Source organism: Bos mutus, chromosome 6, assembly GCF_027580195.1.
Source record: "Bos mutus isolate GX-2022 chromosome 6, NWIPB_WYAK_1.1, whole genome shotgun sequence".
Taxonomy (NCBI): Eukaryota; Metazoa; Chordata; class Mammalia; order Artiodactyla; family Bovidae; genus Bos; species Bos mutus.
Genome location: NC_091622.1, coordinates 100,765,837 through 100,779,943, shown reverse-complemented (window position 1 = coordinate 100,779,943; position 14,107 = coordinate 100,765,837). Strand labels below are relative to the sequence as shown.

Here is a 14,107-nt window from a genome sequence, read left to right as displayed (position 1 = left end):
TATTTAAAATGTTTGCCAGCCAACATTTTGAGGAATCTTAACCTGTGTTTACTGCATAGCGTTTGGGACATTCGGATTAGAGTCCTTATTGCCTCACTGATGACGTATATGAATTTGGAAGATTTACTAACTTTACCATTAGGCCTCAAGTTTCTAATCTGTGAAAAGAAGTTGCTTAGATGTTTGCTGTGTTTTATTTCACTTAAAAGCTTTGCATCTGTTATTTTACCATATCCTGTAATAACATTTTTCCTTATTAAAAAGAGGTAGTCTTCATTGTAGAAACTGGAAAATACATAAAAGCACAAAGCACATTTCTAGCTCTGTAAAATTATATTCATATCTATCCATATCCATTTAGTTTTTAAAAGATTGAACTTGTTTCTGTTTAGTCACCAAATAGTGTCTGACTTTCTGCGACCCCATGGACTGTAGCCCACCAGCTTCCTCTGTTCATGGGATTTCCGAGGCAGGATTACTGGAGTGGGTTGCCTTTTCCTCCTACAGGGGATCTTGCCCACCCAGGAACTGAACCTTTGTCTCCAGCATTGGCAGGAGTATTATTTACCACTGGTCCACCAGGGATGCCCAAAAGACTGAGGACATATTGTAATATATTTCTGTTATGTTTTTCCACTTTATAATATATTGTGAACATTCATCCATCTTATAATTTATAAATGCTTAAATGGAATTATGATATATGGTTTTACAGTAATTATTAATCCATTTTACTGAACACTTTATTTTGCAATTATTTTACTATATATAGTGCTGTGGTGAACATTCTTAGATGTTTGTAAGATATTTGATTATATCTTTAGCACAAATTCTTAGGTACAGAATTACTTGTCTTAAATGCATTTTTAAGCAATTGAATACCTGTTGTCAACTGCCCCCTTAGTGCATGGATATTTATTTGCAACACCTATTGATTCACTCAACAAGTATTTATTTAGTGCATATTTTATATTGGGTAAACATGAGTGAAGTATTGAGAAAAATGAATGTTTGGGGGGAGGAGAGCAGGGTACGTCTGTTTCTCTGCATTTAATATTGTTTCATCAAAAAAAATTCCTCAATTTGGTGAGTAAAGAGTGAAAAGTGAAAGTGTTAGTCACTCAGTTTGTGTCTGACTTTTTGAGACCCCATGGACTTCAGCTCCTCTATCCACTAGATTCTCCAGGCAAGAATACTGGAGTGGATAAACATTGCTTTTTACCAGGGGATTTTCCCAACCCAGAAATTGAACCTGGGTCTCCTGCTTTGTAGGCAGATTATTTGCAATCTGAGCCACCAGGGAAGCCCTTGGTGAATAAATGCTATCTTATTTTTTATTTCTTCACTATGAAGATCGAAGCCCTTTAAAAAATTACTTTGGCAGCCATCTTTTGTATTGGGATTTTCTGTTGTACTGACCACTTTGCTTGGTGTCTGTATCTCTCTTTGGTGAAGGAGGAAGAATATCTCCAGTGTTATTTAGTTCTCTTTCAGCTGGTTGCCAATCATACTATGTCTCCTCATCAAAATTAGAATTTTTCTTATCAACATTAGAGCACTTTTCTTTCTATTATATGTTGGTGATAAACTGATCTCTTTTGTTTGTACGTTTTATTGTTCTTATTATGTTAGTTCTATAGTGTGTTTTAATTGGTTTATTTCTAAAACATCATTTTTCCTACCCACTTTATTTTATGCCCATCAGTCTTCCTTCAGTCCCATCATTATTTTCTGGGGATTCTGACTCTTATCTCTAATTGTTTTTAAGATTTTATCACTGTGTTGGCTCTTCTACAGTTGGTCATGATATTTCTAGGCATGGATATATCCTTATCTATCCTGCTAAGTACTTCATTATGTTTTTCAGTTTTTAAGAATTAAATTCATGTTATTACTTCATTATTACTTCAGATATTGCCCCTTTGCATTTTCTGTTTATTTGCTTTGTTCTTTCTGGAACTCCCATTATATTTATTTTTGACCTTGTATTGCATATGTCTCTCAATCTTTCATATTTTTCATCTCTTTATTATTCTATCACAAATTTCTGTGAGTGTCCTACCAGTTCATTAGCTCAACTGTTTCAGTTTAACCTGTTTAATCTATAAGGCTTTTAATTTTAAAGCTACGTTTTTCACAATTTCTATTTAGTTCATTTTCAAATCTATCCATTTTTCCTTTTATCACATCACTAGCTTATTTCTTATGACATTTATTTTGACTCTTTAATTATTTTTCTCATTCCTACATATGGTCTTTCTGTTTTTTTCTGTCATGTCTGAAATTCTTGTGGTGTTGTAATATTTCTTTTATAGTATCTGACGATTCTCACTTGTGATGTTTGCTTTCCTCATGGTATTTATAGAAAATATATGATTCATCTTTCAGTTTTTTTTTTTCTCTATCATTTTCGGTACCTGGTAACTTCCAGTGGTGTGTTAGTAGATGTTTAATTATAAGCTCTCTGAGAAAAAGTGCTCAGGTTTGTAGCATATCCCCAGCATAGCCAATTTTAAAAAACTGAAGAAGTGTCATTGAGCATGGAGGTGGGAAGAGATGTGCACACTCAGATTTTGTAAGCTTATTAACTTCAACATCACTGGCAGTTTTCTTTTTTTACTATAAATTCAGCTGTCTGTTAATTTTTTGTTATATTTTACCCAGCACATGTAGAGCTTTATGACATGAGTTTCCGTTAGCTAACTTTACCAGGTTCCCAGGACTGGAAGCAATGCTGTTTGTCCAAAATTCAGAAAGCTCAACAAGGTTTGTGCATGTTATAGTTCTTGAGTTGTTGAATTCCACCATTTATACATCTTTTATTTGATATGTTCTATCTCTTAATACTCCACTCCATTTCTTCTTCATTTGCCTCTTTTCCCCATCTCTGGTTGCAAAACAGTCAGACACAACTTAGCGACTAAACAACAACAAAATACAACAACCCATCGCTTACATTTTGGTCTCTATTGCTTTACTTCTGCTAAATAAGCTTATCAGAGGACTTCTGTGGAAGGAATCATCTGGTTATATAAATAGTATTTTAAGAGATACTTAGCTTTTAGAGGCGGAGAAGGCAATGACACCCCACTCCAGTACTCTTGCCTGGAAAATCCCATGGATGGAGGAGCCTGGTAGGCTGCAGTCCATGGGGTCGCTAAGAGTCGGACATGACTGAGCGACTTCACTTTCACTTTTCACTTCCATGCATTGGAGAAGGAAATGGCAACCTACTCCAGTGTTCTTGCCTGGAGAATCCCAGGGACAGGGGAGCCTGGTGGGCTGCCGCCTATGGGGTCACACAGTCGGACACGACTGAAGTGACTTAGCAGCAGCAGCAGCAGCAGCAGCAGCAGCAGCAGCAGCAGCAGCTTTTAGAGGTAGACAAGCACTGATTCCTTGAAAGGAGATAGCATATTTCCTGAAGTTAATCATGTTCTCCTAGATGTTTGTGGGAAGAGTGCTCTCATCAGAGGCAATCATTTTTGTAAATGGTGAGATGGTAAATATTTTAGACTTTGCAGGCCATATATTCCCTCCTACAATTACTCAGCTCTGCCACAATAGTGTAAAAGCAGCCTTAGACAATATGTAAATGAATCAATGGGCTGTGTTCCAATAAAACTTTATTTACAAGCAGGTAGTGAGTTGAATCCCAGGGACGGGGGAGCCTGGTGGGTTGCTGTCTCTGGGGTCGCACAGAGTTGGACACGACTGAAGCGACTTAGCAGCAGCAGCAGCAGTGAGTTGAATTTGGTCCATGGACTACAGCTTGCTGAGTCCTGCTCTAAATGATAGTCCATGGATGTAAAGACTTAATAATATTTTAAAGTGAACATATAAACAGTTGTTAATAGAAAATTAAATTTAATTTCATTTTCTATATCAGCACTTGGAAAGATAATTACTAGTTTTAAGATATAATTACTTTTTTTCTGCATATAGTTGGGAGAATTGTTTTGGGCATAGAAGAAGCAGTGTTTTGTAATTAACAGTGACTTTGTATTTAAATATTGTATATATGCTTGCAGGCTGTTAGTCATTTATAATAAATGTGAGATGTATGAAATACAAAAATTATTTACAACGAGTTTGTTGTGTACCAACTCACCTTGGCAACTGCTGGACCTTAGGCTATTTTTGGAATCAGTAGGTCATTTGGTCTTCCCCTCTATATATTGCATTTCAGTGACAAACCATGGGAGCCTGGAGCTGCCCAGAACAATTTGATTTTTTCATCTGCAAAGATTCTCAAGCTTCCTGTGGTTTAGCTGGCATCTCACATACAAAAGAATTTAAGTATTGATCTAAGCTATTAAAACACATCATAGTTGCATTCTTTTATAGCAACTGCTGTGCACCAGTTTAGCCTAATGAATTCTCAAGTGTATCTCATTCATACAATTTGGCCTACTGTTCTGCTCAGAGTAGCCATTAACTCCTATAGGCATGTAATGAGGAGGAACTCAGTAGAGTACATGGCAAGAAATGAACATATGGGGGTTTTCCCAAAAGAACAACCAGTAATTGAAAGCACTAAACTCCCCCAGTTATCATCCCCTCCCTTTTCAAGCTATTCATAGATACCAAGATGCTCTCACTAATTCCATTGTAGACTAATGTCAGGATAATGCCCTGGCCATTTATGCTGTTGCTATGTAATGGTGCCAGATGTTCTCTACCATGCTATCAGGAAATATAATTACCAGACTAGCTTTCTGTAATTCACTAGAATTATCATACTGAGTGTCCTTTTTCTCTTAATGTCCCTTTGTAGAACCAGAAGCTTCTGCCTTGATTTAGTGACTTGGCCATAGGTGCAACTAATACATTTGGAATCTTTATAATGCAAATCAGGAAAGGTCAAGATACTTGCTTTTCATAGAAAGATTATTCATTCATTAAAAATGAAAATACATTGTTCATTTCAGGTGGGTGGGCTGGATGTTATTTCCCACATGTCCAGGTCAGCAGTACAGAACAAAAACATTCCTGCTTGCTAAGATTTCTGAGGTTGTCTTTGCTAGGCTCTTTCGTACTTTCACTACTGCAGACTCCTCATTACTAATTTGTTTGGATCAAATTTGTTGAAAATTCACAGGTCTCAATATGAGAAGATAGTGAAAATACTTAGATTTGTGGTAGAGAAGGAAAGAAGCTTTTTTCCTTTGATTCTTTTTTTATTCAATAAACATTTATTTGACGTTAACTATACACTACGAGTAGTGCTCTGTCCTGGTGTTGTGAGCGTGAATAGAACAGAATCATTTCCCCCAAAGGTCATAATATAGTATGGAGCAAACATATGAACAGTTACAGTATTACAAGATACTCATAATTAAAGTATGAACAAAGTGCTGTGAGAAGAAGGAAAAGACTGAGAGTGGCCGGGAGAACATTTCCCCATTTAATGCACTCTACGGGAAGGTCCCCTGGAGGAGGAAATGGCCACTCGCTCCAGTATTCGTGTCTGGAAAATCCCATGGACAGAGGAGCCTGTCAGGCTACAGTCCATAACGTCACAGAGTGGACATGACCGAGTGACTGAGCACGCACGCACACACGAGGTAGTGAAACAGCAAGGGAACAACCCCCTTTTTTTTTCTGAAGTAGAACATTTTTAAAGTCTTTACTGAATTTGTTACAGTATTACTTCTGTTTTGTGTTTTGGGTTTTTGGCCTCAAGGCATGTGGGATCTTATCTCCCTGACCAAGGATCGAACCCACACCCCCTCCATTGGAAAGCGAAGTCTTAACCACTGGACCACCAGGAAAGTCTTGGAAAACCATCTTTTAAATGCTGAAAATGAGCATTTGGAAAATGGAAATGAAATAAAAATGTCATTTATAATAACATGAAAATATAAGAATAAAAGTGCTTAAAAATAAACTTAGAGGTGTGAAAGGACTACACACAGAATATATGATTAAATATAAAATACTTTTCTTTGTAAATTCTTAATTTCTTTAAAATAGAATGACTTAAGCAAAGGAAAAATAATAGCAATGTGTTGTAGGGTTTATAAAATATGTATAAATAAAACATATGATAACAATATCTTAAAGGATTAGAGGTGAAAATTGAAGCATACTATTGTAAGTTTTTAAAACTACATGTTTGGAGTAGAATAATATTATTTGAATCTAATTTACTAAAAATTAAAAATGAAGATTGCAAACTCTAGAGAAACACTCATTAATAAAAGAAAAAGAAGTATAAATAATAACTTATTATGTAAAATAAAATGGGAAACAAAACAATACTCAATTCTTACAGAAAGGCTCTTCCAGAAAATTGGGATTAAAGAATAAATACAAAACTAATGACTTCCCAGGTGGCGCTAGTGGTAAAGAACCCGCCTGCCAATGCGGGAGACATAAAAGATGTGGTTTTGATCCCGGGGAAGATTCCCCTGGAGGAGGGCCTTACTACCCAGTCCAGTATTCATGCCTGGAGAATTTCATGGACAGAGGAGACTGACAGGCTACAGTCTATAGACTCTCAGAGTTGAAACAGACTGAAACGACTTAGCACACACACATTCAAAACTAATTGTATGATGATGGACTTAACGTTCATAATTTAAATGAAAATGGATATGTGGATCTGTTAAAAGGCAGAGATTATCAGCAAGTCATCACTTCTATTCAATGTTGTTTCAAAGGCAGGACAATTAGCTGAAAAAAATAAAAGGCATACTGGAAAGGAAAAAGCAAGAACTGTCTTCACTGAAGACATTTTTGTGTGTAAAGAAACTCCTAAACTATCAGCAAAATATTTACTAGATTTAGGTGACTCAGACAGGAAAGAATTCACCTGCAATGCAGAGGACCTGAGTTCAATCTGTTGATCAAGATGATCCCCTGGAGAAGGGAAATGGCAACCCACTCCAGTATTCTTGCCTGGAGAATCCATGGACAGAGGAGCCTGGAGGGCTAGTCTGTGGGGTACCGAAGAGTTGGACATGACTGAGTGACCAACGCACACATAAGTGAATTTAGCAAGCCCCTAAATATAAGGTCGCTTACAAAAGTTGACTTCATTTTTAGAAATGAGTGTTTAGGAAGTGAAAATGAAAATGTCATTTATAATTGCATCAAAAATATAAATGTTTAAGAGTAAACTTAAAAAACATATAAGGTGTATTTATATACTATAAACTGCAAAACATTACCAAGATAAATTAGAGAGTACTCAAGTAAATGGACAAATATACTATGATTGTGGTGGATAGAACACTCAACTTTAAGATATCTGTTCTTCCCAATGCAATCCAAAACAACATTTTAGAAGTTTTTCTTTTTTAACTTATTAATATTTTGAAACACTAGGCTGATTTTAAAATTAATGTGGAAATGCAGAGACCTCGACTAGTCTCCCAAATAAAAACAAAATTTTGAAGTATTTACCTAATTTTAAGACTGTTATAAATCTACAGTAGTCAAGACAGGATGGTATTGGGTTAAAGATAGACAACAGATAAATGGAATAGAATGGAGTGCTGAAATAGACTTACACTGGTGCAGTCAATTGAATGAAGACAGCAGGCAACTCAATATGGAAAGGAAAGTCTTTTCACCAAGAATGTTTGAGCCGCTGGGTATCATTAAGGAAATAAAAGTGAATCTCAACATATACATCATAGCATGAATTGAAATTTATTGGAGAGGTATCACAGACCTAAAAATAAAAATAACAATGTCAAGCTTCATGAAGAAAATGTGCAGGAAAATCCTAATGAACTTGGGGTGGGCAAAGAGCCCTAACAAAACCAAGAAAACGCTAATAATTAAAGGAAAAAAATTGTAAAATAAATTTCATAAAATTATTATTCACTGAAAACAACATTAGTAACCTGAATATGTAAGCTACAGACTGAAAGAAAATATTCATAATACATGTAAGTAATAGTAAACTTTCACCCGAAATAGAGAATTTCTAAAATTTCTATAAAAAGACAACCCCCTTCCCCTATTTACAGTCTCACCAAATGGACAAAGTACTTGAAAAGGCACTTCACCAAATAAGATAAATAAATGGCCAATAAACACATGGAAAAGTTGGTAACACTATTAGTCATCAGGGAAGTAAAAAAATAAAACTATAATAAAATATTACTAAATACTGACTAAAATTTAGAAAACTGATAACTCCAATTGTTGGCAAGGATGTGAAGCAACTGAATTTTTATGCATTGCTACAGTGGGTAGCCAATGTGTCTAACAGTTTTTAATAAGTTAAATATATCCTTATCCAATGACCCAACAATTCCCTCTTTAGATATTTTCCCCAAAGAAATGAAAACATATTTGTGCAAAAATACATGTACATAAATGTTCATGCAACATTATTGATATCCAAAAATTAGAAACACCTCTAATGTCTAAAAGCAGAATAGATAAATTAACTGATACATTTTACTCAGCAATAAATAGAACTATTATTGATATTTATGCCAACATAGGTACATTTAAAAGCATTTTGCTGAACAAAAGAAGCCCAATCAAAGAAAAAAGAAACTACATACTGTAGGATTTCTTTTCATTTGTTTAAAATGTTTATGATATTGTGTCACCTGGATGTTTGTTTCTTTGAACAACCATTTCATTGCTTTGTACTCAATGAATGTACCATAGTTTATTCATTGGTCTTTCTATGATTATTTGTTTTTTCCTAGTATTAGTTTTTATTATTTATTTTACCATTACAAAAGTATTCTCATGAACTGCCTTTTATGTGTATCCTGGTAGCAAAACACAAGAGTGTCTCTGGAAGTATGTATAGAAATAGAATTGCTGGGTGGTAAATGGCAGCCCGCTCCAGTGTTCTTCCTGGAGAATCCCAGGGACGGGGGAGCCTGGTGGGCTGCCGTCTATGGGGTCGCACAGAGTCGGACACGACTGAAGCGACTTAGCAGCAGCAGCAGCAGGGTATGCAGAAGTTTATTTCCTAGTGCTATTTTGCCCCTGGATTTGGTTATTCTAACTGCCAGTTGTGTATAACTATCAGCGGTGTATAAACATCCCCATCTGAGCAACTGCTTTGTAAAAACTGAACATTATCATACTTTTCAGTTTTTATCAATTTGATAGGTATAAAATAGTATCTCAGTGTGGCTTAAAATTACACATATATTTATGAAAGCTTTTATATTTCTTTTTCTATGAAATGTAGTCCATGTTTTATTGTCCATTCTTCTTGTGGATTCTCTGCCTTTTTATTCTCATATTTTAGGGGCTCTTTATAGATTCTGGATGAATCTTCCTCTGGTTATGTGTCTGTCAAATATCTTTTCTGAATTTATGGCCTACTTTTTTTTACCCTGTCACATTTTTTCATAAACAGAAATGATTCATTTTAAGTAGTCTGTTTTGTCAACAGTTTCCTTTATAAGGTAGCAACTTACATGTTTGGTTTTTTTTTTATTTTATTTCAATTGGAGGGTAATTACTTTACAGTAGTGTGATGGTTTCTGCCATACATCAACATGAATCAGCCACAGGTATACACATATGCCCTCCCTCTTGAACTTCCCTCCCAACTCCCACCAACTTGCATATTATTTATGATGTATTTTTCAGACATTCAACTACATTTCCTTCCATATTATTTAAAGTTTGGGCTTTCTTGAACAATTTTATCCATCTGGAATTGTGTTTTGTATACAATGTGAGGTAGAGATTGTGAAGAACTTTTAACAGTCTAAGATGTTACTCTGCCTGCAAGCTAACAAAGTAGCCTGCCAGAGGATGCTGGGGCAGAAGAAACGCAGTTCCCGAGTCAGGTGAAAAGTTCTTTACTACTCACATTAATAGCAGGAGCTACAGTGTCAGAATTCATGCCAGTTTCTCAAACCCAGTTCCCATAGGGTGACTCAAGGAAGGTCAGATGACTACCACACAAACAGTGAGTTGTGTTACAGAAGAGGGTCTCTTGTAGTGGGCGGTTAGCATGCCTTACCTTTAACCTAGAGGGGCACCTTGTCTATATTATACTGGATAATAGATAGTAATAAAACCTGCCTTATACTCCAGAGAGTGGCATCTTTCCCTTCCAAGTCTGTTTTTTCTTATAACTATCCTTGAGAACATAGTCTGGAATAAAGGCAGCCAGCGCCTCTGCCTGTAAGACTTGCACAAATACGAGAAGCAACTGTCTCTTAGCAAAGGGTGTATGTCCTTTTCCCCTTGCCCCAGTATTCATGACTAATTGTCTCTGCATGCTTTAATGCAAAGTTTCATCTTTTCCCAGGTATCTTTAATATAATCAGGTTTAAACATCTACATTAACATAACATTATCTGTTTGATTCTATGTATGTAAGCATCTGCTTCTGGGCTCTCTGATCTATTAATCAGGCTTCTCTGATAGCTCAGCTGGTAAAGAATCCGCCTGCAATGCAGGAGACCTGGGTTCGATTCCTGGGTTAGGAAGATCCTCTGGAGAAGGGTTAGGCTTACCCACTCCACTATTCTTGGGCTTCCCTGGTTGGCTCAGCTGACAAAGAATCCGCCCACAATGTAGGTGACCCCTGTTCCATTCCTGGTTTGGGAAGATCCTCTGGAGAAGGGAACAACTACCCACTCCAGTAATCTGGCCTGGAGAATTCCATGGATTGTATAGCCCATGGGATGCCAAAGAGTCGGACAAAACTGAGACTTTCACTTCCACTTTCACTTTCTTTCCCTGGTGGCCCAAATGTTAAAGAATCTGCCTGCAGTGCAGGAGGCCCCAGTTCGATCTCTGGGTCGGGTAAATCCCCCGGAGAAGAGAATGGCTACCCACTCCGGTATTCTTGCCTGGAGAACCCCATGGACAGAGGAGCCTGGTGGGCTACAGTCCATGGAGCCACAAAGACTCGGACATGAATGAGCAACTCTCTCGGCATCAATACCATGTAGCTTTACATACTACAGCTTTATATTAAATCTTGTCTGGTGGAACAATTCTCTCCCAACCCCCTCAAATATCCACCTTGTTCTTCAGAAATGTCTTATATATTCTACTCCTGCCATTCTTTTTTTGTATTTAAAAAATCTACACACATTCCAATGTAAAAAATATATATGTGTGTATATATTTGCAATTCTGAACTTCTGGAATTATTTTGCTTGTTCCAGAGTTTTGTTTGGAACTTTTTGTAGTAAATGTTATGCAGGTGTTTCCAGTGTGCCTACCCGTCACAGATCAGCTCCAAGCTTCGGCTTCTTGCCTGCTGCCCTTTAAAAGCTAAGGTTCTGATCTTCAGACATCAGCAGATGGTCTGCGCACAAGTGACGGGTTCAGCTCATTTACTTCTCCGCATGGATCCTTTCACTTTGTTTTCAGTCTCGCAGAATTCTTCTTACCCTTTTTTCTTTTTGAGCAGCTCAGCTATGCATTTTAAAAATATTTTGTCTCTTTCATCTAACCTTTTTAACAATTTTGCACTGAAAGTGGTTTTCAGGATATCTTGCCATTCATATTGCCTGAAACAGAAGTCTTTGTCAATAGTGGCTTTAAAATTGTTTAATCACAGAATTGTATCTTTTGCATAATAAATATTCAATCAAGTGTGTTCAATTGAACTGAATAAGATTTCAGTTGGATTTTTCTGATGCTGCCTCATCATTTCCAAATAACCAATACCTGATTTGGCACTTCCACCTCTAGATTATTATCCTCTCCTTAAAACTTTAGGAGTTTTAAGAAACATACAGAAAATAATATACTTGAAATCTTTTCTTACCACCACGATTAAACACATGTTAATATAGTATCTTTTTTACTCTATGGTTATATGGTTAGATAACAAAGCAATTTATATTATTTTATGTACTTCAAAATTTTACACTAATAATGATATTGATACTTTTTTGAAAGATACTTTTTCCCCATTCAGCATCATGTTTGAAATGTTTATCTATGCTGATACCCTAAGCTCTGATTCAATTACTCCAAGTCCTGTCTGTAATTTTATTATAAATTAAGTTTTTTTTGAGTGTGTGCTCAGTTGCTTCAGTCCCGTCTGACTCTTTGCGACCGTATAGACTATCGCCCACTAGGTTCTCCTGTCCATGGGCTTATCTAGGTAAAAAAACTGGAATGGGTTGTCTTTTCTTTCTCCAGGGGATCTTCTGGACCCAGAAACTGAACCAGAGTCTCCTGCCTCTTCTGCATTGCAGGCGAATTCTCTACTGCTGAACCACCGGGGAAGCCCTTAATTCTACAATAAATATTCTTATATATATCTTCTTGAACATATATTTGATATTTTTAAGAATTAGATGCCTAGAACTGAAAGTGCTCTGTGATAAGATGTACTTAACTTTGACCCCATGGACTATAGCCTACCAGGCTCCTCTGTCCATGGGATTCTCCAGCTAAGAATGCTGGAGCGGGTTGGCCATTCATTTCTCCAGGGGAATCTTCCTGACCCAAGGTTCTAACCTGGGTCTCCTGCATTGCAGGCAGATTCTTTACCATCTGAGCCATCAGGAAAGCCCAGAACTGAAAGTGCTCTGTGATAGGATGTAATTAACTTTAACATATGAGGTATATTCAGTTTCTTATATCTATTCTTCATGATTGTGATGACATCCATCAGGATAGATGATAAGACCTTTTTTACCTTATTTCATTTAATATTTGCAATTTGTGAAAAGTACCTGGCACTGGTCTGAAAAGGATTATGCCAAATATATGTTGTGCATGACACCTTGTGTATAATTCAAATTATACTAAATTTTATAACTATTAAATAATGAATGATTAGGTGAGTTAGCAATTCATGCCCCCTTTTTTTCTGTAGGTATTTATGAGCCTCCATTTATTGTACTACTGCAGTGAACCAACCTTGGATGTGAAAATTGCCTTTTGTCAGGTGTGTGTTCCTTACAGGTAAAACAAGGTACAGTATATTCCCTTGTATTTCCATTTTGCCATTTCATCTTGCACGTTTCACACTAAAGTTAGTGTTTATGTAGAATTAAAAGTAGCCTAGGGAGTAGAATTGGATGCCTAGATTTTTTTCCCCCAGTTCATTTATCTTAGAATAGGAATGAAGAGAATTCTTTTTAATATTGCAAATATTGTACTTAATCACAGTATAAAGTGATTTCTTACTATATTTAACAGCATTAATATGTCTTTTTCAAATCCTTAAAATGTGGCTTAAATAATCAAAATAGCTGAAATAGATATTATTTTTGATCCCAGGACTGATGAGCCCCAAGTGCAGAGTCTCCAGGACTCAGATGTAACAGTGTGTAGGTAGTGCTTGGTTTGGCTTCCGTGGTGGCACTAGTGGTAAAGAATCCCCCTGCCAATGCAGACAACGCAGGAGACAGGGTTTTGGTTCCTGAGTTGGGAAGATCCCCTGGAGAAGGGAATGGCAACCCACTCCAGTATTCTTGCCTGGAAAATTCCATGGAAAGAGGAGCCTCGTGGGCTACAATGCATGAGGCCGCAAAGAGTCAGACACAACTGAGCATGCACACACAGCCCTTAGTTCGTTTTTCAATGCCCTGTTCTAGCCAGGAGTTGGGAACAAATAAGACTAGCAGCAATGTGACAAATAAAGGTATCGCTAACCTACTAGTGACGAGGTAGTGTACATGGACAATAGAAGGTCTGCACTCTTGTATTCATACAAATGATATTCTTAAGAAAAAGTCTACTTGAGGTGCTCGTACCTCCTCTATGTATGTTTAGGTCATTCTGACTTAAGACTGTGGTCATTGTATCATTAACAGAGCTCAGTTTTACACTAGGGATTGTTATGTGGCTGGTAAATTTTATAGTAGCTCTAATCGTACTCCAAGCAGAGAGCACTTCCATTTTTTCTGTAATGATTTTTGCTGTATTTTCTCATCGAGATGGGTTATATACACAGAATGACATATGTCCCTTGAAATGAGGTTTAAAAAATAACTCAAAATAATATTATTTTAATACAATATTTTCTAATTCTAGAAGTAACATGCTTATTATAGAAAATATAGAAAAGTACAAAGAAAACAAAACACTGGTAAATCTACTCTGTACGCTGAGCGTAGTTAGAATTTCTATGGAAAAATAAAATGTATTATGTTCTATGAATAGGATTTACTGATCTATTTTATCTTCC

The 14,107-nt window shown here is 36.5% G+C and overlaps 1 protein-coding gene across 1 annotated transcript in view; it reads left to right on the top strand.

The window, feature by feature from the left end:
• MAPK10 (mitogen-activated protein kinase 10) overlaps positions 1 to 14,107 on the top strand; it is a 551,463-nt gene that overhangs the window by 422,526 nt on the left and 114,830 nt on the right. The window contains exon 4 of the mRNA XM_070371900.1: positions 12,791 to 12,862. Within this exon, the coding sequence (XP_070228001.1) occupies positions 12,797 to 12,862 (66 nt within the window). The 5' untranslated portion in view covers positions 12,791 to 12,796. The remainder of the gene's footprint in view (positions 1 to 12,790; positions 12,863 to 14,107) is intronic.